This window comes from Gastrolobium bilobum, unplaced genomic scaffold (genome assembly GCF_033153095.1).
Source record: "Gastrolobium bilobum isolate Gb01-03AN ecotype WA unplaced genomic scaffold, APGP_CSIRO_Gbil_v1 utg1078, whole genome shotgun sequence".
Taxonomy (NCBI): domain Eukaryota; kingdom Viridiplantae; phylum Streptophyta; class Magnoliopsida; order Fabales; family Fabaceae; genus Gastrolobium; species Gastrolobium bilobum.
The window spans coordinates 23,885-49,575 of NW_026898172.1; the positions used below are offsets into that span (position 1 = coordinate 23,885).

General features: G+C 36.8%; 1 protein-coding gene across 4 annotated transcripts in view; it reads right to left on the reverse strand.

Moving 5' to 3' along the window:
* Nucleotides 1-3,348: 3,348 nt before the first annotated feature.
* Nucleotides 3,349-25,691, reverse strand: part of LOC133313542 (uncharacterized) — a 43,852-nt gene continuing 21,509 nt past the window's right edge. For 3 of the 4 annotated variants that reach the window (XM_061514929.1, XM_061514930.1, XM_061514933.1), the window contains 5 exons: nt 21,126-21,407; nt 18,551-18,875; nt 18,313-18,462; nt 9,428-9,964; nt 3,349-3,775 (listed from right to left, as the gene is read on the reverse strand). In XM_061514929.1, coding sequence (XP_061370913.1) covers nt 3,587-3,775; nt 9,428-9,964; nt 18,313-18,462; nt 18,551-18,875; nt 21,126-21,407 — 1,483 coding nt within the window. In that variant the 3' untranslated portion in view covers nt 3,349-3,586. The remainder of the gene's footprint in view (nt 3,776-9,427; nt 9,965-18,312; nt 18,463-18,550; nt 18,876-21,125; nt 21,408-25,691) is intronic. The other variant, XM_061514932.1, reaches the window with a different exon arrangement.

Here is a 25,691-nt window from a genome sequence, read left to right on the forward strand (position 1 = left end):
GAGCTCCATTATTGATTTTGACCTTCAACTATAGCTTCATAATGGTTGACGTTTCAACCCTGCTATTCTTCTTAATGCCTTAGACCTTGTATTAAACATTTTATTGAAAAGATAAAAAGATGGAAGTGGTTGTGCACAAACACTGAATTGCAGAAAAATATAGTACGATTGGGTAATACGTTTCTTGAAATCATTTCTATCTCATGACCAAACGGTGATGCGCTGCTCTTGGCAACTGATCGGCTAACGACCTGAGTAAGCTTGGCGTGCTTCTGGACCCAGCAAAGATATTATAGATCCCTTTTTAAAGTGCAGAAGTACCAATTGCAGAGAAATCACAGACAGAAACTCTAGCGATCTTCATTTATTTATAATGGGTAGAGTTTTCTTACCACGTCTAGATGGGAATAAGAATGTACTTTTCACACAAACTGCGCCAATGAATATATGTGTGACCAAATCATGAAGTGTGGTTGAAATTGAGCATCCTCAAAGTAGTCCAGGTTGTGGGGGATGTGCACCTGCAAGGCACTCATATGTTGAAGTCAATATTTGCCATAATTGTGTGCAAGGTAGAATGTTTACCTTATGGTATCTTGTTGAATGAAAATAAAGACCCCCTCCCCGAATCGGACTAGTCACGAAGTGATGAATCAATTAAAATATTTCAAAAAAAGAAAAAAAAAAGATAAATATACTTATATATGGTGGCTGCTCATAGTCCATAGTCCTATTAGGGATTTAGGATTTTTTCCCTTTAGTTGTTGGGCCTTAGGCTTAGATATATTTTTCACAGTGAGCAATCAAATACAAGTGAATTAATTATCAACGATTTGGAATGAGCATAAAACCTTTTCCAACACATATTATACTAATTTAAATTATTGGGTATGTTTGATTTGCTGAAAATCAAAGTAATGGAACAATGCATCAAAACTATTTTAACCCAATTCGTAGTACAAACTGCATAAAATCAATAATACCATCTGCGGGACCAAACATTTTCATCATTTGAACCACTCCTTGACCCCAAACCCTGTCCATTTACGGAGCTCCGATTTTCTCACTGGAATAATGTTGAGAGGTTCAACCACCCTCGTCATGAAAACTGCTTTGACTCTAACAAAACATCGCAGTTTGCGAACATGCCTTCCACTCATATGCCACCCGAGAAAAAGGTCGAAATACCCCGAGGGAGCTTTTGGTACAAGAAATATTTTATTTTACTAGAAAAGAAATTTGCTCAGAATATAGTAGAAAGAATTTTTTGTCCGGTAAATTAAAAAAAGTGTTCGGTAGGTTAAAATTTTTCTAAGAAAATTGGGTAAATTTTACTAATGTTGTGTTTGGATAAGTGTAAAATATTGATGGAAAAGTAAACTTAAATTACCAAATTGCCCACCATTTTGAATAATTGTAAAACGAACGAACTCCGGAGCTGAACGAGCGTCTTTTTGCAGCCATCCTTGCGAACGACACTGGAAGCTACATTTTGGGCAGGTGCATGTTTTCACATATACATAACCAAATCAGCCTCTCTGTAGCAGAACATATACTGATCCTGCACCATTGTACTGTCAAACTTCAAGCTTCGAATATCAAGTTGAATACAAATTCTCTCTTTAAATATGAAGTTCATTAATCAAGGAAGAAACACACAAAGGAAATCAAAGTTACTTGATGCAACTTCAAAGTTCAACCTTAATGGAGATGAATTATTACATTTCTTAATCAACCGTTGTACTCGGAAATCAGACTTTGTGAAGAACATACCACCCACACAACGCAGTTGAAGCGAACGAATGGAGACGAAGACAATTTGTGGTAGAAAATAGATCTGAGGTGTTTCAGACACCTTGTACCCAATATACTTTTTCAGGGCATTTTGGTCTTCAAATTGAATAACAGGTCTGTCCACGACTCAGACTAAAAAAATACCACGGTTCAAAATGCAATTATTTTTTCCAGAGTCTAATACAAATCGATTTGCACTGGCAAAATAATATACCGGTATTTGATAAATTTAACAGATACCAAACATGGTAAACAATGTTTACCTAACCACTTTCCCAATAATTCTATAATATTCTGCATACCAAACATCCCCTGAGAACCCACCATCACCAAAGCCCAATGTTGATATGCAATCACATCCAATATCTAGATTTTCAAGATACCAAATCAAGTTTTTTTTTTTTTTTAAAAATCTTAAAAAGTTATTTTTATTTAGTTAATACAATTACATAATTAACATAATTTTAGCACAGATTTTATTCTATTTTATTTTTTTGTAAATTATGTAGTTGCAAACTTTTTTTTTTTTTTTGGTACATGCAAACTTTTTTTATTTATTACTAACGTTCTTTCTTTTTTTTGTTAAATTCATTGAGTTCAAGATAATATTTAATGTGACATTATTTATAATTTAATGTGACATTATTTATAATTTAATTATATTATTATTTTTAATTACATTGTAATTATGAAAAAATAATTAAAAAATATACTCATAGCATTAAAAATATATAAAAAAAATACAGTGAGAAAAATCCAATGATAAATATTGTAATAAAGAAACAAATCTTGTCTGCATTTTTTTGTAATGCAAAACAAATTGTGCACAATTGTAGGAAATTTGTCAAGGGTATTAAATATCATATAACACAAGATTGATAGTGTCATACATAAACTATCAGCACAAATAATTCACTATGATTAATAATTCTCCTAAGATGTTTTCCTTGTACTATTCTTCATTTTGCAGGAAACACAACCATAATATATGAACTTACGTGACATCAAAATTGAATATATTACTAAAACATATATAAATGTAGCTAGATAAATTTATGAGATTAATATTTTTCATGTTATAGGAGATAAAATTAAAAAAAAAAAGCGTTCCTGATTTTATGCAGAAAACCACACTCATAAAAGTAAATGAATCCCATTACAAAAAAGAGAGAGAGAAAATATTAGTGAAACTTATTCACTTTTATGTGAATGTGATAAAAAAAAAATTATACAGTAAAAGCATAAATATTAACCCCATAAAATTATTTCCTAAACACATAAAAATATGTGAGCCCCTCGTGAATACATATGAAAAGAAGAGAAAAAAAAAATATGAACCACAATTTTTAGGAATGTATAGAAAATAAAATAAAATTATCTACTAACATGAGAATTACTATTCCCTTAAGTTGATGTTTTGTAATTTGAGTGGGTATATTATGTCTATAAGCTATCTAAACTTTTATCCGCTTCCAAAATCATGAACGTAGCGTGCCACTGCAAACCCGGATGGTCCAAATGTTTTTGTTAAGTTTCACTTAAATTCATCCCTATTCCTTTCTAATTTAATTTCATAACAAGTCTGGCAACGGTACAGACATAAAACTCAAGGAGCTAAAAATTAAATAAACTAATTGAGCACTCATATGTTGCTAGTGTGACACTGCACTTCATAAATTTCTTCTATCTGTTATCTAAGAAAAGAATGAAATCCTAATAAAAAAAAATAAAAATTGAAATCCAACTCCCATTGGGCAAACTCCATGTCAGTTATAAGAGAGGAATTTGGTCCTTAGGGTTTCCTCAGGGCAGATGCTGCTCCCATTACAATTGCCAGTACAAGGCCAAGACCAGCCCCAATAGATGCACCCACAGCAGCAGAATTCAATGAAGTTACCTTAGCCCGAGCATCTCTACTTCCATTAATTGACAGTGCTTGTTCTCGTGTCAACTCCATCACTAGTCTATCTCTCGCAAGTTCCTGTGATAAAAGCATTAAAAAAGAAATCAAAATTATTAGTGTGCATTATTGTATAACAAATGCATTTGAAATTTTGCAATGAAAGAAACATGATAAACAAAAAATGAGCACCTACAAAATATCAATTGATATAGCAACAAGTTTCACTTAAAACAGGAAATCTTGAAGAGCATAAACAATTGAGCTTCTGATTTAATAGCTTAAGTGGAGGAACAACGTTACGTATTATCCCAAATTCCAATCGGTGGAATCACAGATACATAGATGAAACATCATCATTGTGAGCTCTGTTAAAATTCAAATTTTCAAGAAGTCTATTTAGAATTTTTTTTCTTTTTTCTGTTTTTCTTTTCTTTTCTTTTTTTCAAATGGCTATCCTAAAATTTTTCCAGAAGCCCAAAGTTATTATTTATGAGAAACACTCTTAACCATATGAGTTTACATGCAGCAGTTCCCATTGATCAATACTCAAATCCCACATTTGACCGAGGAATTGTTACTTGACCTAGTCCTAGTCCTTCCCATAGAGTTTGAAGCAATTTTCCTCGGCGTGACCAGATTTCTCACAATAGGCGAACTAGTGACTCTTGATTAAGCCTAGAGAAGGAAGAGGAAGAGCCTGGTTAGGTTGTCTTGCCCGTTGCCAAGGGGCTAATCCATCAAGTTGGCTTGTGTCATCAAGCATGATTCAGTTCAACTACTCTCTTCTACACAAACATTGTAGAAAACCTCAGATAGAGATTGAAGCTTCTCCTTTCTCACCAATTGTACTCTCATAGGTAGGGTCATACTCAGAATTTAAACTAGAGAGGAACTCAGAGATGCGATCTCTTTCAACAAACCTGGTCAAATTAGAAGCATTCTTACTGCGGTCCATCTTCATATTAGAATAAATATGATACCTCTTTCAACAAATCTGGCCATACTCTGTAAGCATTCTTAGTGCACTCCATCCTCAGATTATAATATTGGCCAAGCTCAATCCACATCCCATGATCCCGTAATAATCGATAACTGTGAGATCTCTTTGTTAGGTAGAGAAAATCTTTGACTTCAACTCATAGTAGGTGGGTATGTCCTGTCGCATGATGAAGGTAGTCCTAAATTTCATGTGCTACTAGGTAGGAACATGCAATTCCGACCATCCAAGTGAGAATTCCACAGCCATCTAATGATAAGAGTCCTCGTCATCCCACTTATTGAATTTTGGGTCTTTTTTTTTTTTTTTTTTTTCAGTAACTGAAGGGTATCCCCACCCCCTTCGGGGGTGAGACTAATCCCAAACCGAGCACCGTAGGACCCTTGCGGGGGCGGCTCTACCCAATCCTTTTTTTCTATATCCAGGGCTCGAACTCGAGATCACTGATTAAGGGAACACAGCCTCCGGACCAACTGTGCCAAAGGGTTTGGGTTAATTTTGGGTCTTATCAGGGGCATTCCCTTCATTGTGGTCCAATTTCTGCCTGCCTTTGAGGGTGGTATGAATGACTTGGGTCCATTGCAAATAATGACTTGGGTCCATTGCAAATAATGCCTGCCTTTTCAGGAAGGTGATAGGCAGGATGTAAAATTTTTGGGTCATTAGGTGTGTAAGGCACAATGATGGAGTAGGTTGGGTGGTTGGTATTTGTGTCGGACATGGTTGTAGGGTGTTTGGATAAAATAGCGAACAGAAGGTTTGGGTCAAGAACAAGGCTTCCTGTGTAGAAGGAGGGCCTGTGGGTTGCTACCAATTTGACAAGGTGAAGACAAATCTAGATGGGAAGAATGAACTGCAAACGGACATGCTGCCATGCGCTGCCTTAAGTGTGTTGTTTGAACTTTGAACTGATGAGCAGAGGGACTCACATATGTGTGAGGACACATGAGCAGGTTGCCGGAGATGAGTCTTTGGCAGTTGGTCAGACGAAGGATGATTGTAAATTTGGTGAGATTGCAAATCAGAAAAGAGGCAGCAGCTGGCAGTGGCATCAGCAGGCTTGGTGGCTAGGAAGAGAACTGAGTGCGACAAAGGCACATAAGAGGAACAAGGCCAGCTACAACATGGTGGCTGCTGCGAAAGGTGTAGTGAAGGCAAACTAGGGTTGATTTGTGAAGGCAGAGTCTCCCTGTAATAGCCCTAACCTAATTAATTAGCAAATAGCATGTAATTAAATAATTGAGCATGTTTTAGTGAGTAAAATTAAGTATAAGGCTTAATTAAATGAATCTGAGTCACTTTGGAGTTAAAATGTGTACTCAGTGAAAATTAAGGGGTATTAATGAGTGTAGGCAAAAGTACCCAAAATATAAAAATAAAAATAAAAATATTCCTAGAATAATATTCCAGACTTTTGGGTAAAGTTTGGTAATTAATGGAGTTGAATAGATAGATGAACTAATATCCACATGTTACCACTTAACCTATGTTAAGTGATAAAGTAACTAAAGAAAACCCATTTCCCCCAGCAACCCGTCGAGCCAGAAGAGAAGAAAAGAAGAAGAAGGAGAAGGAGGAGAAAGGGAGAGAGAAGAAGAGAGAGAGGAGGGAGCAAATCCCAACCGATTGGAGTGATTCCAAAGCCTAAACCACTCTAAATCTTCCCCTCTTTCATAATCCTAGCTTTGTTTTGAGTGGGGAGCATTGTGGAGAGGGATATTGGCTCTCAAAAATTCGCCCATTTGGTGAAATTTGGGGTTTTGAGTGCTTCAACCTCCATTGAAGCTTGAGGAACCATCAATCCTTGGTTGTGTGACCATTGGTGGTAAGATTCTAACCCTTGAACCTCATGATTCCTTGAAATTCCATGAGTTAGGGTTTATGAATAGTGTTTTAGGGTTTGTGATGAAATGTTGTTAAATTAGCTATGTTCTAGGAAGAATGGAGCTTAGAGCATGTTGTGAAAAATGCTAGGAATGTCATTTAATCGGTAAAAATGATCCTAGTTAGTTAAATGACTATACTAGGTATATTGCAAGATTATCATGCTTGTTGAAGAGTTTTCTTGCAATTATGAGAAATGGTTTGACTTGGTTGATTGATGATTGTGTCCTTGTGATGTCTAGGATTGAGACATTTGGACCAACCGTAAGTGGTCAACCATTGGAGCAAGCTATGGAGCTTGATTAGCTCCATTGGATAGGTAAGTTCATGCTTATGTTTGGTATGAATTGTATAGCTTGGATGATAGCTATGTGATGTTATTGGATGCAATATGTGTTAATTGCATTAAACCTTGTGTAGGTTTTATTTGAAAAGAGTGATTATTGTAATTGGTTGCTGAAACTGTTGGTGGTGAACAAAGGTCGAATTGAAGCTTGAGGTAAGCCTTCGGACCTTGGGTGTAATTCCCTTGACTGTTCTACCAAGCCCTGAAAGGGTAGAGGTTGTGATTGTGTATATAAATGCAATAAAATAGTGTAATGCTTTGTTATACGTATGTGTACGCATTTGGTGTGGCATAGGATGGTGTTTCCCTATGTTGGTATGTTGCATGACGATGCGTAAATCATACTTGGTAGTTAGCTGGCCAGTAGGACTATTTGCATCTGAGTTTCCTTAGGACAGCTTGAGAGCTCGAGGGATTTCTCCTGGAGATGTTATTGCACTTTGCATAGATATGTATTTACTGCATTATTATTGTTATTGCTATTACACTGATATGGAACTGTGGGGTGGAGAGATGCTCCAAGGACCCCTGGTTTACTGGATATATTCGTATATCTCACCCCGTATTGTGGGGACCCCCTTTCAGGTAAGGATGCTGCAGGAGCCACCAGTGGCAAGTGGCCATACTTGGACTAGTATTGATGCATGAGGATCCAGTATTTTGATATCATACATGTTTTGTAGCTCACATGTATAGGATTGTAATTCATAGACAATTGATAGATGTATGATTTGTATATTGGAATGGACTTAGCCTATGCTCATGTTTTTGGTCATCTCTTTTGTTGATGGGAGCCAAGGGAATGATCATAGTATTTTGTAAGCTAAGTTCCATGAATTGTAATGAATATGTACTGTAAATCATGCCTACTTGGAATTCAATATATGCATGCTTGTTATGTATTGAGTTATTGAATTGGTTGGGCTGAGAATCAATTAGGTACCTTTTGTTTAAATTTGAAAACGTTGAGAAAACAAAGGTTATGCTGCCCAAATTCTAGCTAAATCTCATGAGGAGAGGTTGGATGAGTGCTAGGATTTAGTTTTGAGGTATGAACCATTGGAGTTTGGAAGGGGGATGCATCTTCCCCTAGAATTGGACTTGAAAAATGTGGGAATTGGAATTCCCTGGCAGCGCGCTTAAGCGCCCAGGAGCGCGCTCAAGCGCCCTGCTGCCCCTGTGAGTGCCAATGCATTCGGCCTCATCGCGCTTGAGCGCCCTTAGCCGCTGAAGGAGGAGATGCTTCTGTCTCTGCGCGCTAAAATGTCCCAGATGGGGGCTTAAGCGCCCAGGATAGCGCGCTTGAGCGCCCTGGGGCGCGCTTAAGCGCCCATTTACTCTGAAAAACCTGATGCTTCCTGCCTCCGCGCGCTTAAGCGCCCAGATGGAGGCTTTAGCGCCCGATAACGCGCGCTTGAGCGCCCGGTAGCGCGCTGAAGCGCGCGGGGCCTGTGATCAACACCCTCTTGTGTTGCTTCAAATTGTCATAACTTGGGCTACAGTGCTCCGATTTGAGCGCGGTTTGAAGCCACGGGTAGCTAATGAAGAGATCTACAATATAGTAGAAGTTGTGAAATAAATAGGAAGTACATTAATGGTTTAAAAATGGAATAAGAACATGATGTTAAGCTTAATTTATCTGATTCCGCAAGGTAATACGGTTATGATCACGAAATTGGGTATTACAAATTCGGCATGTTTTAAAATGAAAAATTTATCCGGATTTTAATTGAACCCATGTGATTGTAACTGCGCTTAATATCATAATGCGATGTTAACAAACCGGTTCTAGAACGGGGTGTTACACTCTCGGATCAAAAGCTCAGATACCAACTAGAATGAAATAGAGTTGAATCTGATTACTGAATAATTGACATACAAATTACCTCAATTTTCATTTCAAGTAATAGCACAACTACAGAAACACCCAAATACCCTTTACCTTGGGTGCACCTTACCTAAGTAATTATTTACTTGATCCAAATGGCTTTCCTAATTTCTAAATACTGCATTATTATTACTTGTCATGCTTTATTTACCTTGGGTGCACCTTACCTAAGTAATTATTTACTTGATCCAAATGGCTTTCCTAATTTCTAAATACTGCATTATTATTACTTGTCATGCTTTATTTACTTAAGATTTTAGGTGAAGGATCACGAATAGGTATATACCAAACACACCCCATCACACAAGCTTAAGCTTTTATAATATACCTTGTGCTGAAATTCAACTTAATTATAGAGAATGGGACAGCAAGGATCAAAATTTAAGGCTTTCATACCATGATGAGAAATTATTTCAAAAGTTTAAGCTTTTAACTGAAGACTCATGATGATTATCTAAAACAGCATTAACACATTGTTTTATGATGATAACTTTTAGATCAAAAGCCACAATCAAAAAGTAGAAGTACAATATACACACACACAAAAAATGAGGTACTAGTACTCAAACAAAATTAAAAAAGAGATTAAATAGTATGAAATTAAGATTTTCCTACCTGAAAAGAAGACTCCTCATGACTGCGAAGAACACGATGGATTTGCTGACAAAGAGAGTTCACACCTTCAACGGGAAGAACAATCTCCTTTTTCTGGAAAGGTCTCCTAACGAAGTTAATAGGAGCAAACATAAGCTTTTGAGCATCCACCCATCTATTAGAATCAGCATTGGTTGCATCCCATGAAAGAGAAGCCCCAGCAAAACCAGGCATAACATACGGACAAGAATTTATAACTTCCGTTGAGCTAGGAGATGCTTCATAAGCTTTCAGAGCAGCATCAATTGCTGCTTTTTGATGATGTGCACTTACTGCAAATTTGTTTGTTATTGCAAGAACCCAAGGAATTCCAAGAGACTTAGCTTCATCCAGGAAAAGTGTGAGGACTGGCCTTTCTTGAGTACCATTTGAATTACTATATCGAGGTATGCTATGGGATAGGTTATGAACAAGAACAATCAAATCTGTTTTCCTACTTAGATCTCGAATCCCAAGCCATAGTTCATCCCTGAAGCGAGAGGTTTCCATTTTCAGTTGCTGTAAAACAATTAAAAGAAAAGAAAAAAGCAAATCAACATCAACATCAACAACACCACCACCTTTATCCTAAAAATGAACATCACTAAATATATTTTAAAAATTCAAATTGTACTATGTTTATTAGCAACCGAGCTCACTATGAACAGCAAGCTACACATGTCCTCAGTCAAGCTCTTAAAAACCAACCATAAATAAGCATATGAGATATTTGCTTGACTACAATATTAGACACGACCTGGTTATAAAAAAAAAAAAAAAATTCTTCAGAATTCAATTAATAAGTATCTATATGCAGAACAAGTGTTTAGCTATTAAGAAGACTAATAACAGTGAGTTTTCCATCATATCAACCCTTTTGACTAAAATAGTAATTACTATGTATTCAAAAATATAAAGCATGTAAACCAAGGGCAAGGCTTTGGAGCAGTGACAAAATTGCTTCTTTGCAATTCAGAAGGTTATGGGTTCAAGTCTAGAAAACAGCCTCTTTGAAAAAACGTAAGGGTTATTCTATGTACAATTGACCCCCACCCCACTCTCACAAGGTTGGGGAACATTGTGCATTAGGGTTTTCCCTTTGTAATGCATGTAAACAGACTGATGATGCCATAACTCTCCTGAACAAAAAAAATTGCATTAACAATGTTTCAACCTTTTGGCATCTTTAAAAAAGGGGGAAGATCATGGCCATACCTTTCAAGTAACTTAAGATTGAATAATTGTGTGTCTAATACGAGCACACAGGGAATATATAAAATGTTTTTTCCTATATGGGGTAAACATTTCTACAGCCACTTTAGATAAGGTTATCTACAGCTATCCCAAAACTACGTCGTTTTGATTAATGAAGGGTGTTTCTGTAATTTTAGGTGAATTAATGAAGGGTGTTTCAGTAAAATGTATATGATAAAAAAATAAACAAAATTACGAAAACATCCTTCATTAATTCACCTAAGGTTGAATAATTATGTGTCTAATATGAGCACATAGGGAATATATAAATACGTTAACAAGTACATAAGCTATATGTTAACAAGTACATTAATTAACCTAATATATATATATATATATATATATATATATATATATATATATATATATATATATTAACAAGTACATAAACTAATCTATCATATACAAGATGTGGGACTATTCTATTATATATACTGTATTACTTTAACATACTATTCTAACAAAGTACATCACCAAACATCAAATCATCAAGAATGTAGGGTCAGAAAACAAATTCTGGAATGAAGCCAGCAATAGCAACAAACATTCTACAGGTTAACATTAGGTTTGAACCACAAAGCAGGTAATTAAGACATGAGAGTGGAAGAACATGCCGGTTTTTTTTTTCTCCCACAAATAATAAAAACATTTCTGTTGAGATATATAAAACTATTTGATGCAAAATTATAGGGAAAATAGGCTTTTAGGAAAATGCAGAAGTTTTCTGCTATATTATCATTCTTCAATAATCAAAAGTCTTCCTTTCACATTCTTCTAACAAGCCTTTTAATCAGGCAATACAAAAAGTAACTGACAATAAAGGACCATCAATGGTCTTAAAACTAATACAAAACGGAAATAGCCATAAACCAAACATAAAGTCATGCAAACTGAAACGTCTGCAATTATTAAAATTATAAAAGGCCTTAAAACTAAAACGTATGCAATTATAATAACTTATGGTGACTCAAGTGCATCATCCTCCCCTGCTACGAAAAGATTAGCCCTCGAATCTGCGTCATCTTTATTGACGTCAACTTCTTCAGGTGGTAATCCAGGCGGCAATTCTTCTGGCATTACATCTGTGAATTTTGCCAGTTCTAAAATTTCTGACTTGGACAGCAAAGAATTATTTGCTTAATTTGCTTCCTTCCACCAATCTGAAGGTGCTAGTTTAATAAGGTGACCATCCTTTTTGAAGGTGTAAGTATTTTTGAAACCATCATGTTTTGCCTTCCTATCAAATTGCCATGGCCTACATAATAAAATGTGACAAGCATCCATAGGAACGACATCGCACCATACCTCATCTGAATATTTTTTCCCAATTGAAAAACACACGAGGCATCTTTTGGTTACCCTCACCTCATTTCCTTTTTTTAACCAAGATAGCTTATAAGGTTGTGGGTGTGCTTCTGTTTTTAGCCCCAATTTTTCTACCATAGTAGTAGAAACAATGTTTTCACAACTCCCTCCGTCTATAATCACACTGCATGCTTTTCCCCAGCTGGTGCACTTGGTGTGGAAAATGGTATGCCGAAGCCAAGTTTCATCATTCACCAAATCCTCATTCAAGACTCTTCGAGTGACTAGTGATTCTCCGGTATCAGCATAGACAATTTCTACCTCTTCAGATTCTGTTTCTTCTTGTTCATCTACATTGTCATAGGTTGGTTCTTCATCAAAAATAGGAGCATCTTGCAAACGTCACAATCTGTTTATTTGGACAATCTGCAACAAAGTGTCCAATTCCTTGGCACTTGAAACATCTCTTCCCTGCACTACTTCCTTTACTCGACCCTTCCTTGTTGGGAATATTTTTTTGATGCGTAGAACCCCTTTCCGCAGGTGAAAATGCTGATGAACTCACTGATTTAGCTCTGAATTCCTTTCTAGGAAATCTTGATTGAAACTTCGAACGGTCACCCTTTCTTTTACATTGTCCTTCCACCTTCAAGGACAGTTTGCACACATCTTCATAAGACCAATACTGTTGTAAGTACACAACATCAGAAATTTCATCCCACAATCCACCTAGATATCGAGCAATCACTTGTTCATCTTCTTCGACCATGTCACAACGCATTCGAAGACGATCAAATTCAGTGGTGTATTGTTCCACCGTAAGATCACGTTGCCTGAAATTGTGATACTCAATAAAGGCCTCTTGTCTGTATTGAGCAGGCAAAAATTTGTGCTGCAACAATTTCTTCATCTTGTCCCATCTTTGAATTTTAGACTTTCCGTCTCTGATTCTTTGTTTCTTGACATGTTCCCACCAAATTGAGGCATGCTTCTTCAATTTGATTGCTACTAATTTCACCTTTTGCTCATATGTGAGGTTTTTTAAATCAAAAACCCTCTCAACGGTGTGTAACCAGTCGATGAATACATCAGGGTGAGTAGATCCCTCAAATTCTGGAATCTCGATCTTCATCCCAAAATTAGATGAGAAGGGTTGATCACCGGTTCGACCTCTCCTTGGTCTTTCGCGGTTCCAAAATGGATTTTCTTCCTCCTCTTCCTCTGGAGATGACAGTTCAGATTCTTGTCTCCCTTCTGACCCGTGCAACTGCGCCTCTGCAAGCAGTTGTTCGAGTTCTTGGATCCGTCTGTCCTTTTCCTCAATTTCAGCATCTCTCGCATCAGTATAATAATCGTCATCGGTAGGTTGACCGCGTCCTCTGCCGCCACGACCTCTTCGTCCACGACCACGACCTCGATCTCCGCGATTCTCCTGCTCAGCCATCTTTGAGGCAACCTGAGCTCTGATACCAAATGATGCAAAATTATAGGGAAAATAGGCTTTCAGGAAAATGCAGAAGTTTTCTGCTATATTATCGTTCTTCAATCATCAAAAGTCTTCTTTTCACATCCTTCTAACAAGCTTTTTAATCAGGCAATACAAAAAGTAACTGAGAATAAAGGACCATCAATGGTCTTAAAACTAATACAAAACGGAAATAGCCATAAACCAAACATAAAGTCATGCAAACTGAAACGTCTGCAATTATTAAAATTATAAAAGGCCTTAAAACTAAAACGTATGCAATTATAATAACTTATGGTGACTCAAGTGCATCACCATTAATGTAGCCTCACCCAACAGCTTAAGCTTTTGGGTTGAATTGGTTCTTTACATGATATCAAAGCCTCGTGTCCCGGGTTCGATCCTCACCGCCCCTCACTTTCTTTCTAGTGGAATTTCTTTCTTCGCACAGGTAGGTGGGCCTGTTCATTGTTCACCCTTCAAGCCCAGTGGGCTCTCGTGTGAGGGGGCGTGTTGAGATGTATAAAACCATTAATGTAGCCTCACCCAACAGCTTAAGCTTTTGGGTTGAATTGGTTCTTTACAATTTCAAAAATAAACAAGTGAATAAAAAAGAGATCACTTTGCAGGGGAAAGCACGAAGAAAATAGGGGAAAACAGCTGTAGAAAATCAGAATTCAAATTCAAATATTTTTCCGTTTTTATTTCCTATTAATTAGGATTAATGGTAATTGATTAGAATTAATTGTGATTAGGTTTAGTGAGTCATAGCTGAGTCATTCTTATGATTGTGATTAGGTTTGATGAGTCATGCTTAGCTATTTTTTCTTGTATAAATACTCCTCATTCCTTATGTAATTATTCATATCAATATACTGAAAATCTTTTTCAATATGATATCAAAGCAAATTGGTCCTGAGAAAACTCAGCCACCACAACCACGGTCAAACCGGCAGCACAACGCCGGAAAACTCAACCTCTAACCATTATTAAGGTTATTTTCCCTTCCTACAAAGTCCCAAGAGCAAAGTAAGGCTACCAATCACTGTAAAAGGCAAAATCCCAGCTTTCCACCGCCGTCAGCCACCGTCAGCAACCGTCGGAAAATTTTTCCGGCAACATTTCCGACCAAGATCGGCACCATTCGAAACAGAAGGAGCCGATCTACAAGTTTCAAGAAGGACCATCGGATTCTGCTGAGCCACGCACTAGAGAAAGGACGGAGCGTCCGCCCTACGCGTTACCACACGCAGCCATGTTGATTGAAAGTAAATTTCCATCCAGCAATGTTGCTCAACAAGGTATAGCGTTCCATGTTGATAATAGTAGTCGATGGATTCTTGATTCAGGGGCTTCAGATCATATGACAGGTAATGCAACCTTATTTTGTTCTTATACCCCTTTCTATCAACAATCACGAATAAGAACAGCAGATGGCAGCTTCTCTACTATTGCTGGAAAAGGATCCATTAAACTTTCTGTACACATTACTTTGAACTCAGTCCTTCATGTTCCCTCTCTTAGTTGTAACCTTATCTTTATCAGCAAACTTACGTCTGAGTTACATTGTGTTGCCAAGTTTTCTGTCAATGCTTGTGTTTTCCAGGAACAGGACTCGGGGCTGATGATTGGCAGTGCTAGAGAGGAAGAAGGACTTTATTATTTAGAAAAAGATTCTTGTGAAGGAAAAAAATTTGTGAAGCACTCGGTATGTTTGTCTGATGATTGTAATGATGTTTTGTTGTGGCATCGTCGGTTAGGACACCCAAATTTCATTTATCTTCACAAGTTGTTCCCAAGCTTATTTATCATTAAAAATCCCAGTTCTTTTTCTTGTGATATTTGTCAGCTTGCAAAACATTCTCGTGTTTCTTATCCTCCTAGAGTCCATCATGATTCTTCTCCATTTACCTTGATTCATAGTGATATATGGGGTCCAGCCCGTGAAAAAAATATCTCTGGTGCTCGTTGGTTTATAACTTTCATAGATGATCACTCTAGGGTATGTTGGGTATACCTTTTAAAGGATAAGTCTGATGCTGCATCCATTTTTAAAAACTTTCATGCTATGGTTCAAACTCAGTTCCAGACCTCTATCCAAATTCTTCGAACTGACAATGGTACTGAATATTTTAATTCTGTTCTTGGAAACTATCTCAGCCAGCATGGTATTCTTCATCAAAGTTCTTGTCCTAACACCCCTCAACAAAATGGGGTGGCTGAAAGAAAAAATAGACATCTCCTTGAAGTTGCTCGAGCTCTTATGTTTACCATGCATGTCCCTAAATATTTGTGGGGGGAAGCTGTCTTGACTGCAGCATACCTCATCAATCGGATGCCTTCTCGTGTCCTAAATTTTCAATCTCCTTTATCTTGTCTTACCCACACCTTTCCTTCTTTTCGGGCTCATTCTTCCCTTCCTCCCAAGTTGTTTGGTTGTGTGGCTTTTGTACATGTTCCTTCCCATCAAAGGTCCAAGCTCGATCCTAAGTCCATTAAATGTGTCTTCATAGGATATCCTCCTAACCAAAAGGGCTACAAGTGTTACTCATCTTCACTTCGTAAGGTCTTTGTTTCTATGGATGTCACATTTGATGAGAGACAATCTTTTTTTCCTTCGACTTCTCTTCAAGGGGAGTCTATTGGGGTTGATGAAGATAAGTCTTGGAAACCAAATGATTCTGTTGTTTTGCCTTTGCCGTTGGAGACAGGGGGAGTCATTATGAAAAAGACAGGGGGAGTTAATGTGTCAGATAATGGAGATCCTCTCGGGAAATGGGGAAAGTTTTACAGCAGGCGAGAATCACCTCAGGAGCCTCTAGACTGCCAGGATTCTGACTCGAGTCTTAGTTCCAGCAACACTGATACAGCCAACCTAGATGTGCCTATTGCTCTTTGAAAAGGTACTAGATCTTGTACTGCTCATTCTATTTCTCATCATATCACATATGAAAAGTTGTCCCCAGGTTTTCGTGCTTTCAACACTATGTTAGACAGTACAAAAATACCAAAAAATATCCAAGAAGCACTTGATGATCCAAAATGGAGGAATGCAGTCCTTGAAGAAATGGATGCACTCAACAAAAATAGAACTTGGGAGTCTGTAGCATTACCCAGAGGAAAGAAAACAGTAGGTTGCAAGTGGGTGTTCACAATAAAGTTTAATGCAGATAACAACATCAACAAGTATAAGGCCAGACTGGTTGCTAAGTGATTCACTCAAACTCATGGGATAGACTATCAAGAGACATTTGCCCCTGTTGCCAAGCTTAACACTATCCGAGTTCTTTTATCACTTGCTGCAAATCTTGGTTGGCCCTTGCAACAATTAGATGTAAAGAATGCTTTCTTGAATGGTGATCTACATGAAGAAGTTTATATGGATCCACCACCTGGTTTTGAAAAAGGAGACGATTCAGTATGCAAGTTGAAAAAGTCTTTCTATGGTCTTAAACAATCTCCTAGAGAGTGGTTTGAGAAGTTTACTCAAGCTGTTAAGGGAAGAGGATTCCTCCAAGATCAGACTGATCACACTTTATTTTTAAAACACTCTAATGGTGGTAAAATTGCTATTCTCATTGTTTATGTTGATGGCATAATTGTCACAGGTAATGATTGTGAGGAGATAAGCTCTTTGAAGAAATGTTTAGCTAATCAGTTTGAACTGAAGGATCTTGGATCTCTCAAATATTTCCTAGGCAAGGAAGTTGCTCGAAGTAAGGCAGGAATTTCTTTAACTCAGAAGAAATATATTCTAGACCTGTTACAAGAAACAGGAATGCTTGGGTGCAAGCCAGCAGAGACTCCAGTTGAACTCAATATTAAATTGGGAATCGAAGATGGGAAAGAAGTTGACAAAGAGCAGTATCAGAGATTGGTGGGGAAGTTGATCTACTTATCTCACACTCGGCCTGATATTGCATTTGCAGTTAGCATGGTTAGTCAATTCATGCATTCTCCTAAGGAAAAACACTTGAGTGCAGTTTATAGAATTCTGAAGTACCTCAAAAACACCCCTGGACGAGGATTGTTCTTTAAAAGGGGACACAAGAGGATGATTGAAATATATACAGATGCAGATTGGGCTGTCCACTTCAGGATATTGCACCTATATTTGCGGAAATCGTGTGACCTGGAGAAGTAAGAAAAAAACAGTTGTTGCCCGGAGCAGTGCAGAAGCAGAATTTCGGGCTCTAGCCCATGGTATTTGTGAAGGAATTTGGTTAAGAAGACTCCTTGAGGAATTGAAGATCTCTTTTTCCCTACCTGTCAGAGTGTATTGTGATAATAAGGCTGCTGTCAGTATTGCAAAATCCAGTTCATCATGACAGAACAAAACATGTGGAGGTTGATCGCCACTTTATCAAAGAAAAAATAGATGATGGAAGTGTATGTATGGTGTATATTCCTACCAAAGAGCAGATTGCAGATATTCTCACTAAGGGCCTACACCGGCCAGCTTTTGAAGACTTGATTGGCAAGTTGGGAATGATCAACATTTACCTCCCAACTTGAGGGGGAGTGTAGAAAATCAGAATTCAAATTCAAATATTTTTCCGTTTTTATTTCCTATTAATTAGGAATAATTAAGATTAATTAGGATTGATTGTTTTTTATTTCCTATTAATTAGGATTAATTGCAATTGATTAGAATTAATTGTGATTAGGTTTAGTGAGTCATAGCTGAGTCATTCTTATGATTGTGATTAGGTTTGGTGAGTCATAGTTGAGTCATGCTTAGCTATTTTTTCTTGTATAAATACTCCTCATTCCTCACGTAATTATTCATATCAATATACTGAAAACCTTTTTCAATAAAAGCACTCAAAGAAAAATGGAAAACCTGCATATTTACTCCAGCAGAGTCACAATAGCACAAACCATCAGCAATGCCTTCTTGCACATCAACCTCTGAAACCACATTCTCAGTGGTGGCAGTATTCGGTTTACATTTATTCAAGATTGCCTTTAAAAGAGTAGTTTTACCAGCTCCCTGCAGATAAGCAAATGCATGTGAGTCATTGGATGAATAATAAAAAGAATTATATACACGCTGACCCCAGAGCGAAGTTTGTCTATACCTCCAGCCCAACTAATCGTACTCTGCGGGTTCTCATGTGAACCTCTTTGGATACAGTTGTGAAATCACTGGTGCAGAATATTATGAAGTTATTTAAACTTTCCGGTCGGATGAATTTATCCTTGTCACCAGGTGCTGAACTACTAGCAGTCTCTGAATCAACAGAAGTAAAAGGAGACATCAATGAATCTAACAGAGTTTGATGCTTTGGAGGCCTTCTTAGCGGGCCACCCACTAAAATTCTCATCTTCTGTAATTCATGCTGGATTTCTTGATTTGAACAATAATTTGGTGGAGAAGGAAAGGATTCAACTGTAGTTGAACACCTAAATAAAATATAAATAACAGTCACATACCTCTAGGTGCATTTAAATTATTTAGTAGGAAATATATGCAACGAGAAACAGTTACTGTAAAAGAGGCAGTGCATATATACTTCAGTTGCTAAGCTGCACGTCACTGCACAGATATTAACTCCATACCATCCTTTGTCACTAAACAAGGAATCTAGATTATAAATATCGAATTAGATTCTACCTGTTTAGTAAAATTTACACATGCAGTTGAGAAGGATGAGGGGACGGAAACATCCTACAAAGTACAACCCACTGAAATCCAACCCCCAAGGATCCGGAATGGTTAAAGATATTTAGCACTGTAAAAAATGTTTAATGCATCTTCTACCCTTTGTGATATTTGTTAAAAGTTAAAACATGTTACGTTGATAAGGAGTATTTTGAAATTTCAACTATCCACTTCTTCCAATCCAAGTCCACTCTTTTATGAACCACTTAATCCAATCCCCTCGGGAACTTCACATAGCCTAAGTGAAAGAAATTTAATTTTCCCCCCGTAATATTATTGCGCTAGCAATTAACAGTTGCACTTGGACAAAAAAAGACTGCTTTTCTGAACAAAAATCAATTATCCCAAAGCAAAAGATTAAGCACATTTGGACAATATGTAAATTTTCAATTCCCTGTATGAAGATTCAGAGCATAGAGACTTTCACAGAAGATTAAGTGCCCATAAAACCATTACTTAAATGCATTGCTAAAACAAATGAAAAGTATTATGTCTCAACAAATTTCAAAAAATTCAGCATCAAAGCAAATTGTAAGTTTGTAACATAAAATGTTAGGGCTTTCTCAAGTGAAATAAGATGCTTTCATGAATAGAACAAAATATATTAGAAATCACATGAAATATTGGAGATGGAGTAACAAGACACAAACACTGTTAATGAACCAAGATTTCAAAGATATATTACATGCAAATTTAAAATGTGTTTGAAAATCACACAATGTATCAGTTCTTACATCAAACACTTAATGGGAGAGCTTTTGAAGAAAAAGCTATTATTTCCCCAAAAAAAAGCATTTACCAAACACGCTGTTAATGTTTTGAAGATTCAATAGTGACTGGCAGTTCAAGGGTCAATGTGGGATAAATCATATATATATATATAGGGGAGGAGGGTTCTTTTGACTCTAGAGTAAAACTTTTAAGTCTTACTCCCCATCTCAACTGTTGATGGACGAAAATCAACGGTTGTCATTTATAATGTAATTAATAATTAATTAATTAATATAACTTCCTAAACTATAACCGTTGGATGGACAGAAATCAACGGCTAGGATGGGGAGTAAGACTTATAAGTCTTACTCTGGAGTCAAATGATCTCTCTCCATATATATATATATATATATATATGTATGGGACATGATCAATTTACACTGGTATAAGAATAATAAATCTTACACTCAATCTTAGCCGTTGATTTCCGTCCATCAAACGACTGTAATTAATTGGATTATTTTCATTAATTAATTATTAATTCCCAATAAATTATAATTGTCAGATATGCAAAAATCAACTACTAAGATTGAGTGTAAGATTTATTATTCTTATACCGGTGTAAGAAGATCTTGTCCCTATATATATATATATATATATATATATTTTAATATATATATATATATATATATATATATATATTTTCAATATATATATATATAGTTTTAAAACAAGCCACAACATGTCCACATTCTCTTCATCTCTCTCTTTCTCCCAAAACAAAATAATTAAAATTGGCTTTAAAAGTGTAAGTTGGAGAGAGAGAGAGAGAGAGAGAGAGCTCCTTAAAAGAAGGAAGTATGAAGAAGTGGTGGGCCTCTCTGACAATTATCTTCTCCACTCTTTTCAATTAAAGTACTGGGGTTTTAAAAAAGAAAAACTCAAATAAAAAATAGGGGAATCTCCTTTCTTTAGTCATATAGATGTTGTTGAAGTTCGAGGATGATACCTATGTTTAGAATCCATAAATGAGTGCTAGCTAAATGTACTCCTCTGCTTCTCTCACCATCTGTTCATGAAATATGAAAAAGCTTGATATTTTCTAGTGATTTAACGGTCCCTGTCAATATAACTTAACCATTCTGACCATTAGTGACTCTGCTCTGGCCTACCCCAACTACTACCGCCACAAGTCTAAACAGATTTAATTAGTCCTAGAACCTTAATTAAAAGAAAACTAAACCAATAAATGATGATGTCTCACGGGGAAGTGACAATACCAGTTACCATTCACTTGAGCATGAACGAGTGTACAGAGATGCAACCCAAAACCCGTAATATCAACTTTCAGAGGTTCTCCATTTTTTGCTCCAGGCCCACCATTCCATCCCAGAGGAACAATTGAAGTTGCAGTACGAATAACAGGAGACTCTACTATATGCCCAAGCTTCACAGTCCCTGCAGCTGCAAGGCCAAGCCATTGCTGTAGATGAGGAAACTGTTGCCATTGATCAATCCCTAAGAAAGCTGATGTATTATCACTCATACACAAGTCATAAATTCTGCAACCAGAACAGGGGAAAGAAAAACGATTATTCCTATTTGAAACATTCAATAATTCAATCAATTATGTATAAAAGTCCTATCAGAAGCTTCAACAACCAATCCTTATCCCACTAGGTTGGGATTCAAGGAGCTAGGAGGGGGCGGAAACTCTGAAAATCTATACAACAGGATAGACAAACTATTTAGGACATGAATTGGACTTGAAAATGTGAGCATACAGTCATTTAAGTGTGTAATAATTTTGGAAACTATATAAGCACAACTTGTATAGATTGAGATAGTTTGGGCATGTTCTTCAAAGACCCTAGATGCTCCAGTATAAAAAGAAGTTTGTTTCTGAGAGCATGACATAAAGAAAGGAAAAAGTCGGCCAAAACTTACATAAGGGAAAATAGTAAAAGTAAAACAAAACTTAATGAAGTGGGAAATAGACTGGTATGCAGTTTGTCTTAAGATGGAGTGGAGGAAAGCTATTTGCAATGCGAAATGGTATATTTTTCTATGCTTTGTTTATTTATTTTTAATTTATTGTTATTTTATATTTTCTTTATTATTTATTATTTTTGCTTTCTTAATATGTTCTTGCTTCATTTCAATTCATTAATTGCCGACTCCAACTAGTTTGGGATTAAGGTGTATTGATGTTGATAAGCACAACTTTTATTATATATAACATATAGCTTGAATTTGAGGAATTGTATGTTTGGTATGACCACACAAGGGTTATATTTATAACAATAAGATACATGGGCTTGGGCTCTATTTACATGATGTGTGACAAACTAACATAACTTAATATATACATTCTAACACTCCCTCAAACTGGTGCATATATATCGTACACACCCAACTTGTTAAAACTATAGTGAACCCGATGACCCCTACGAGCATTAGTGAAAAAATCTGCAAGCTGATCACTGGAGTTGACGAATGTTGCCTCGATATCTTCGGACTAAATCTTCTCTCGGATAAAATGATAATCAATTTCGATATGCTTGGTCCTCTCATGAAAAATTCAATTGGAGGATATGTGTAATGTTGTCTGATTGTCACAAGTTAATTTCATTTGACATTGTTCACAGAGACTTAGTTCTTTAATTGCTTTAACCTAATAAGCTCACAGGTTGCAGTTCTCATTGCTTGATACTCAGCTTCTACACTCGATTTGGGTACCACGGTTTGCTTTTTACTTTTTCAATAAATCATATTTCCCTTTAAAAGGACACAATAACGTAAGGTGGAACATCTATCTGAAGAAGAGCCTGCTATATTAGCATCTAAGTAGCCACAAATATCAACATGCCCTTTATCTTTATAAAATAAGCTTTATCCTAGTGCCCTTTTGATGTATCAAAGAATTCTAACAATTGTGTCCCGGTGGGAAACACAAGGAGAGTCAAGGAATTGGTTGGCTACACTAACTGCAAAAGAAATATCCAATTTCGTTGCAATAAGATAATTCAACTTCCCGATTAGTCTTCTATAAGGGCAAGGATATGTAAAGTGGCTCCCGCTATCAAGGTAGAAGTTTGACATTGGGATCCATGGGTGTGTCGATGGACATACACCTCAACATGTCAGTTTCCTCCAAAATATCCAAGGTATCTTTCCTCTGAGAGATTGAGATATGTCTAGATTGTGCCATCTCAATGCCTATGAAATACAGGAGCATGCCAAGATCTTTGGTAAAAAATTAACTAAACAAATACTATTTCAGTTGTTCAATCCCAACACAATCATTGTCAGTGATGATAATGCAATCTATGTAGACTAGCAGATAGATGCATTGACCAGGAGAACTATGCTGATAGAATACAAAGTGATCAATTTCGGTATGAGTTAAACTAAAAGCTTGAGCAACTGCATTGTAATGACTAAACCAAGGTCAAGGTTACTGCTTCAAGTCATATAAGGATACGCATAGTTTGCACACCAACCCAGACTCCCCCTGGGGCAACAAATCCGGGTGGTTTCTCCATGTAAACTTCTTGCAAATCACCACGTAAGAAGGCTTGTTTAATATCAAGCTGAAAAAGGGGCCAGCAGTGGATGCAGACAAAGCAGGAAACAGGCAGACGTTGGCCATCTTGGCTACAGGAGAGAAGGTATATCCAAAATCAAGTCTGAAAATTTGAGTGTATCCCTTGGCTCTAAATGTGCTTTGAGGTGACCAATAGTGCCCTCTAAATTGACTTTAATTGTGAACACCAAGCAGTATCTAACAACAAATTTTTTCGGAGGAGCAAAAACAAAATCTCATCTGTAATTTGAATGTAAAGCAATCGTCTTATCAATTATCGTTTGGCACCAACCTGGATGTTAAAGTGTTTCATCCATGGTCTTAGGAATAGAAACAGAAGAAATAATCGAAACAAAGATAAAATGTTGTGATGAAAGTCGATTATAACTCACAAAGACATAAAGAGAATAAGAATTGCTAGTAGAGAGGATACCTATATGGAGGGCAATAGGCAAATTGTCTAATGCAGGAGCCGGGGCAGATGGAATGATAAGTGAAGGCAATAAGTCACCAAGAGCATCTTCTAATATGGGGTTGACACCAATGGATGGCCAATGGCATCGCTAATAAGTGATTGGTAGACAAGATGATGAAGGGGCAAGCGTAGGACCAAAGACACCTATGGACAGAAGATCAAAGAAAGGAATGAGGATAATGTCAACCACAAAGACCTTAGTTGTTGAAGAAGAGAAAGGTCGCTGATAAAAAAAAAAAGTGGCATAGGCAAATACAATATAACATTGGAGGTCTGGGGAGTGGCAATGATAACCCCTTCTATAGACATGAATAACAAAGAAAGAGGCACACGAAGGCTTTAGTTGTGAGCTTTTCTTCCCCTAGACTGAGATTGTGAACAAAACATATGCAACAAAAAACATGAAGAGGCACCAAATACACAGGAGCATCAGAAAACAAAATATGATGAGAAGTTTCAATGTCCAACACAGAGGAAGGCATATGGTGGATAACAAGATGTAAAAACAACATCCCCCCAAAAGTGAAGAGGAACATTCATATGCAGGAGTAGAGTTCTAGTTGTTTCAACAAGGTGTCAGTTATTGCGTTCAACCACGCCATTCGTTACAGAGTTTGAAGACAGGTAATCTGATGTAAGGAACCCTGTTGAGTCAAGAATTCCTGCAGATCAGAGGCCATAATTTTAGTGCATTGTCATTATGTAAAACACGAATAGTGGTTCCAAATTGGGTACAAAATTCTGCACAAAAACTTCTGATAAATGAGAAACAATTCAAAACGATTCTTCATCAAGAAAACCTAGGTGTAGCAAGAGTAATAATCAATAAAGGTCACAATATATATGAAATCCTAAACTAGAATTGACCCCAAATATCCGAATGGACAAGAGAGAAGGGAACCTCTACCATTTTGTTGTCATGATTAAAAAAGGAAGAATGTGTGTGTTTCCCTTTTTAACAAGACTCATAATCCAAAGTCTGAAAACGAGATAGATGAAGGACCATCTGCTAGAGTTTGGATAGATTAAGATGTCCAAGATGACTGTGAATGAGGTCAGGAGAAACTGTTATGGTACATATCAATGGGAAACTAAGCACAACAAGATAGTAAAGGTCGCATGACTCACTACCAACTTCAATTGTCCTTCCCGTACCGGGATTCTGCACAAGAATAGATTTTGGATTAAAGAAAATGGAATAATGAAGAGAATGAGTGAGTTGATTGATAGATATTAAATTAAAAGGTCAGCCAACATAAAGAATTAAGGTTAAAGGTAAAGACGGACATGGTTGTTCTTGTCCAATTCCGTGACCAATTGTCTTATGCCGTCAGCAAGGATGACCAGAGGTAAATTGTTTGAATACGTAAAAGGGATAGAAGATCTTTATTGCCATAGAGATGATTGGAAGCACTACTGTCAATTGTCCATGGTCCAAGAGATGGTTTAGAGGTGCAAGCAATTATATTACCAGTTCTTAAGGTGGCCTTAGAATGAAGGAAAACTTCACGGTTTACAACTGGAATATCCACAACAAAAGCAGAGGATGTTAGCTCTATGTGTGCAAGAGTAGTGGATGTAGGCTTATGATGTTTCGCCCTATAATGTTCCTCAATATTGTCCTAATTTATGACAGAAAGAACATCAAGTTCTATTAGTATTGCAGCCACTACCACATGAGACAAGATAATGGTTTCCCATCGTAGTGGATCACAGGCATGAAAAGGTAAAAAACGGACATACAAAACACAAAAAAAAGGTGAAAAACACCAAAGAGGGTGAAAA